At 32.6% G+C, this 6,594-nt stretch overlaps 1 protein-coding gene across 1 annotated transcript; it reads right to left on the bottom strand.

Moving 5' to 3' along the window:
- Positions 1–2,966: 2,966 nt before the first annotated feature.
- On the bottom strand, positions 2,967–5,300 carry LOC149150073 (putative polygalacturonase). The gene is made up of 6 exons (XM_089439269.1): positions 5,173–5,300; positions 4,714–5,037; positions 4,453–4,573; positions 4,195–4,369; positions 4,032–4,099; positions 2,967–3,784 (listed from the first exon to the last, which is right to left on the bottom strand). Exons 1-6 carry the CDS (start codon positions 5,191–5,193, stop codon positions 3,075–3,077), a joined length of 1,419 nt encoding a protein of 472 aa, XP_089295395.1. The 5' UTR covers positions 5,194–5,300; the 3' UTR covers positions 2,967–3,074.
- Between the last annotated feature and the right edge of the window lie 1,294 nt (positions 5,301–6,594).

Below are 6,594 nucleotides of genomic sequence, written 5' to 3'. Positions count from 1 at the left end.
AAGGGATGTGAGTGGTGAAGGCTCATTTGGTCAACTTGGCAAGGGTTTTGGATAAGGATTAATGGAATTCCATTGGTTGGGATTTTCCTAGGAGTTAGGGTTTTCCCAAGGTAAATATTCTAAATTTTGTGTATGTTTTGTTATTTTTGTTGTTTGTAATTTTTTCCTCTTGGTAAATTTATTTTATCTCAGATGAAATTTCTAGCATTTGGTATTAAAGTCGAAGGTGGATGTAGTTTGGCTTTAGGACGCTTCTATTGCCAAGGATTTATTTGGCCCAGTGTATGGAGATGCATATCATGTTACATATTGAGGAGCATGATTGATCTACTATCATAGCACTGAGAGTAGATGTCGTCTAAAGATACAATTACTTAACCCCACTAGCCAGTAGGATAAAATAGCATGGAGCTAGTTTGATACCACTTCTCTTGGTGATCTGTGATCCTAATGCTTTTTATTTTTTATGACAACACTTTTGTAGTCAATATCTCTAAAAATCATGTCGTGCACTTAAAAACAAAGCATATTACAATTAAGTATCATTTCCTCGGAATACATGTCACTAAGTAAAATGTCAATATGGAATATGTTGGCACCAAAGAACAAATTGTTGACATATTTACCAAAGCTTTACCTAGAGAAACCTCTGAATATCGCAAGAAAAAGTTGGGAGTGATCTCCTTTATCATAGTAAAGGAAGCATAGAATTAGGGGGGAACCCTTTTTTATTGATGCCAAAGGGGAAGAGAATACAAAGAAGGGGAACAATTAACAAAATGTACGGAGAGAATACAAACAGGGGAGTAGTTGTCAAAAGAAACAAATATCAAAGTATTGTCATTAGTAACAAAGGGGGATATTGTTGAAAATGAATTTTATTGATGTCAAAGTTTATCTAAATGAAAGAGAAAGTTACATAGTCAAAGAACATATTTCAAGCCTCCTAGAAATAACTTGAGACTTTTTTCTTTCTTATTTGGTTATTTTTTTAAGTCACATTTTTGTAATGTTAGAGTTCATGTGTCATTTTTTAAAATTGGAATGAGCTACTCTTTTCATTATTCATTAGATAATTACTTCTTCATTATTGTTTTTTGTGTTCGTTTATCTTTCTATAAATTTATAGTTTATGGATCAATTTATTTTCTACTATTAACATGCAACATACAAATGGACTTATTGAACATCATTCATTAAATGTTATAACATACTAGTTGTGAGAATTTTCAAAATTTGAATGGGCTTATGTTGTGTTGTAGAAAAAGGGAGTACCACTCTATAAAAAATGAATAACATTGCATATTAAGAGTATTTTTTCCAAAAAGAAAAAAGAGAATAACACTTGAGAAATAATGAAGGTTTCATCTTATGTTGTTTCCCTTATCCTATCACTAGCATTTGGATTTGTCAATTTGACATCCATTAACTTGATCTTTAGAAAACCTCCAAAATCAATTTATAATGACAAATAATAGGGTAAGATTGAGAAAAATATGAAAGCAACTTAGTAAAACGGCATCTAATGACATAATGTGAAAAAAAAATTAAGGACCAAGAAGCAATTTTATAATTCATGGACCATCTTTCAAATTGTAATGAACTAATCATTGGAGAATTGTTTCTTTATTATTGCTTCTTTGTTTTCATTTATTTTTCTGCAATGTTATGATGCATGGATGGATTTATTTCTACTATTAACATGTAATATGCTAATAGAATTATTGAAAAATTATTCATCGAAATGGTATGCAACACATGCATAGTTGTAATGGTGAAAATAAGCATATTTTGAATGAATGTATGTTGTTGCCAAGGAAAAGGGAACATCATTATATAAATAATGCCCAATATAAAGACAATAACTGTGTAAATAACCAAAAATAACCAAGAAGGCTATATCTTTTGGTTTTTCTTTATCCTATGATTATTGCTTAGATTTAGCAAATTGACAACCTATTAACTAGATCATCAAGAAAACACGAAATCTAACTTCGAAATGAACAAAATGTTCTAAAAATTAAGAAATATACGACAGACTTTTAGTGACATAAGACGAAGAATAATGAAAAAGACTAGGGAAAGGGAGACAAAAGGTGGAAAAAGTTGTTGGAAAAAAAAAGGAAGGACCAAAATGCAAGCTTTTTTATGAAAATCTAATAACAAAGAGTCACATGAAGTTTCCATTAATGGAAATGTAATAAGGCACTATAGGATAAAATGAGGATATAATTAAAAATATAGATTATTTTGCAGAGTTATGAAGTTGATTTGTCTACCAAGCTAGTGTAATATGGAAAAGTGGTTGTTTGAGATGATGTAGAAAGATGATTATTTATAATAATATTCCAAACAAATCATCCAAGACAATATCACTTCAACGAATGAGTTTTAGCTATGGTAAAATAGCTATTAAATGACGATGAAAAAAATAAAGTTATTAAATAACCTTTTCTTAGGATCTCTAAATACCCTATCTAGTTTTTTTATAAAATTATAATTAATTATATAATACACTTCTTTAAGGATAAATATAACTTTAACCCATATTAAAAAGATTTGATTCAAATAAATATTGTTTACTAAAATAAGACAATGGTTAGACTATGGTGGGTCATATAAAATAATGCACGACGAAACAGAAAGAACTAGGTACAGAGTGACTCTCTCCTCTTCTAATATGAATATGTCACTACTGCATTTGTGAAATGAACTATTTGTATTTGTATTTGTAATTCCCCATACAAGAAAATCTAAATTGTGTATGCCTTATTAACAAACCTTAAACACCATGGACTATAGATATCCTACGCATTCAACTCGAATAATTCTCTGGTTGAAATGATTCGAAGATTACAAACAACATTAAGTTTTTCAATGCCCCTTTATTCGGGTAAAAAAAAGGTGCATTTGAAATTTGAAACCACAGAGGTAATCCAAAGGTAATAAAGCTGGATAAAGAGAAATTAATCTAGACATAAAACATATTGAACATACAATATCTTGTTAATTGTATCCCTTTGCCAGACAATTAGGGAAGAAAAAATTTCCCTATTTTAAAGCTATAGAACCTATTAATGGCTACTGCTGTAAGAGCATTGCAGTAAGCTAGACAACCTATTAGTGTCAAGTTTCTGACTGGGACAGACTGTATTCCCCTTTGGTGGTTGTTCCTGTAGTAGGCTGCAAGGCTGTGGAGATACAGAATTTGAGAAGCCATGAATATAAGTGCAGTTCCATGGATCATTTTTGGACTTGGCCATGGTAATAGTAACATTTGACAGACAAATGTCTTTGAATGGAGCTTTATCAATACCCTCCAGCTTCCCCGCCACAGTTACATTTGTTGCCACTATATTGCTGTAGCTAATCCTTTCTACAACAGGAATAGCATTTGGATCATATTTGTCATCAGGGTGTGGGCGCGAACCATAAGAACCTGTCATTGTGAATGCCCATCTCATATTAACCATAGTCATTCGATCCACAAATATATCTCTCACAAATGCACCTCTTCCCGGGACTGTCTTAATTCTTATTCCTGCTTCGGAATTGATGGCATGGATATCTTCTGCTCGAACATCTTGAATTCCACCAGACATTTCACTGCCTAGTGCAATTATTGCACTTGTGGGTGAGATGCCAACAAGACGACGGATGACAATATGTTGGCTGGGCATGTTAAAGGAAATTCCGTATTCATCCCACCCACTCTTTATTGCGACTACATCATCACCAGAGACTACATAGCAGTCCTCAATACGAACATCTGAACAGGAGTCTGCATATGAAAGGGAAAACAAATCAATTAAATGCAAGTAAACTTCAGTCCTTGCTTAAAAAGACTGAAACATGATTTTGACTAGACAGAAAAAGAAAAATTACAGTGTCATGTTTCAGAAAACTTCATTCCTTTATTAAAAGTAGTGCAATAAATATAACTTACATGATGCACTTATTTCCATAGAGAGAAAAATTGCAGTGTCAGGTTTCTTTTAAAATCTTAGTAGCAAAATATGAGTACTAATCTGGATCAATTCCATCAGTGTTTGGTGAGTCAAGTGGTGCAAGGACAGTGACGTGCTGAATAAGGATATTGCTGCACATTTAAACCACCACATGCAAATGCAATATTCAAACTCTCTGCATATTTGGACAGCATTAAGCATTACTGTAATTGATATATTCACATACCTGCTGTACACTGGATGTAAGTTCCATGAAGGTGAGTTGAGAAAAGTCAAATTTGATATTATTATATCTTTAGAGTACATCAATTCTACAAGGTAACCTCGTGTGTTTTTCAACATATTCTGGTGGAATTTTTCCCACCAAAATGCTCCTTGTCCATCTATGGTACCATTGTCACCTGAAATTCATTCAAGCTCAATTAAAACATGAACATGATTTCAACAAATAAATAAAGAAGCTAATTCAAAACAAAATTCACACCTGTTAACACAACATCTGTAAGGTTATATCCACTTATCAAGTTGCTAAATCTTGGACCCAGTCCATCTCTCCCTGATCCATAAGAAGGCAAAGGTGGGATCAACGGCCAATCTTTTAAATCCTGCAGAATAGATCATCAAATTTATCAGGCATGCCATATACCCCAAACCTAGAATAATATAACCAAATCATACATGTGGGCCAAAGAAAATATTATAAAAATAAATATCCCAATTCTCACACATAAAAAGGAGGGCGTACCTTAGAAGCCAGAATGACAGCCTCTCTATGGAGATAAAGAGTGAAGTGTTCTGTCATATTGAAGCATCCAGTTAACCATTTGCCTGGCGGAATATAAAGCTGGCCGCCCCCTTTTTTGGAGAATCCGCTTAGAAAAGCAATTGCTTTTCGAAAAGCTTCTGTATTTAGAGTGATTCCATCCCCCACTCCTCCAAACTCCGCAATCGATACGGTCTTCGCTCGACACGAAGGGGCTTCATAACTGAATGACCAGTTCCCCTCCTGGCACTCCACTTTTACCCCTAGCAATACCAAACACCCCAACAAAAGAAGCACCTGAAACAACTGAAGCATAGTTTCTATTAGCCTCTGTAAAGTGTAAAGCGATCACAATCAATACTCGGCAGGTTTCGATCTTACGACCGTGCATAACAGCAAATGCTGTGAAAAATTACAAATATCAAAGAGAAAGATACTTACATGTGTCCTCCCAAACTCCATCTCTAAGCAACTGATTGATACGCTGTGATGGCTGCGAATGCCGACACTGTATTTATAGACCTCAGTTCATGCTCCGGAGCTCGTAGTGCGTTCAAACTGTATTTCCCCGCCCCTACATTTATAGAACCCGCTGCCCCTTAGATCATTAATGTAAGAATACGTTATTTATAAGTCAGAGATGCCGATTACCTTGGCATAACTAATTTTATTCTTTCTTAATACGTAAAGTTTTATTTTATGTAAGGAATTTGGGTTTTATATTTTAAAAAGTTCTTAATTATTTATTTATTTTGTGGTCGGATCCTAAATTTTTATTGTCTTTATTATTACCTAAATTATATTTTAGGTTTTGTTATTATTACATAAACTATATTTTAGGTTACGATTTGGGTTTTATATTTTAAAATATTAATTTTTTACTCTTTAATTGGTTGGTTCTCCTTAGGTTAGGATTTTGGTTTTATATTTTAAAATATTATTTTTTAACTCTTTAATTTGTTGTTCTTCCTTGCTATCTAGGTTCAGGTTAATGGAAAAGATGGATTTTAATCAATTTTATTTTTTATAATTATTTTATTCCATAATGTTAAATAATGTATACCTTTGGTAGTTTTAAGTGGGCAATTGATTGGGTTGGTTTTAATCTTGTATAATTAATCAATATAAATATATTTAAGACAAAAAAACATAATGATTTGTCTATGGGTTTTGGATAGACCATGATCGGGTGCTTTGTTAAGGCACTCCATAATGTGAAATTATTGGTTCAATGTTCTGTTAAGGTACTCCATAATGTGAAATTACTGGTTCTCTGCCCCGATTGGAATGATATATTGGACATGATGAAGATGTAGTCCTGTCAAGCTTACAAAAAAAACATAATGATTTAATGGCATAGAGATATACATATTTAACATAGCAAATTTTTTGCTAAAATTTTAAATAGAAAACTAAAAAAACAAAAATTATATTGTCTCTTTACAATGATACGATACAATTGTATACCCCATGCATCCATAAACCCCAATCCATTAGCACTGAATTAGAATACAAACATAATTCCTTTAATTAAAATTACAAAACCATAGATTAAACCACCATGAATGGTAAAACTACTAAAAGTAAAAATCATTTGTGGAAAATCGCTAAAAATAGACACAAAAAACCCACCAAAAAATGTTTTCATGGGCTTTACACCCCATATTATCACCCTACTAAGTAACATCTCATGCTCAATTGGATTTGCTTTGGGGTCATTTTATAAAGGGTCTTAAATCCTTTCTTCTATTTGATTCCCTAAAATGACATTTGAGCTAAGTGAAACTCTACTACCATTGTCTTATACTTCTTTGGTTCCACCTATTACAATCTATTGTCATGAGTGGTCAAGTGTGTTTACTC

The sequence above is a fragment of the Pinus tabuliformis genome, chromosome 9 (assembly GCF_031772625.1).
Source record: "Pinus tabuliformis cultivar Carrire ecotype Pingquan chromosome 9, CPIR1, whole genome shotgun sequence".
Taxonomy (NCBI): Eukaryota; Viridiplantae; Streptophyta; class Pinopsida; order Pinales; family Pinaceae; genus Pinus; species Pinus tabuliformis.
This window is presented reverse-complemented; position numbering and strand designations above follow the sequence as displayed.

Coding starts and splice junctions, on each gene's coding strand:
- LOC149150073 (XM_089439269.1), bottom strand. CDS start 5,193: ATGGAGTTTGGGAGGACACAT. Junction 5,038..5,172: donor TGGAGTTTGGGAGGACACAT/GTAAGTATCTTT, acceptor ACTATGCTTCAG/TTGTTTCAGGTGCTTCTTTT. Junction 3,785..4,031: donor AAACACTGATGGAATTGATC/CAGATTAGTACT, acceptor CCCTTTCATATG/CAGACTCCTGTTCAGATGTT.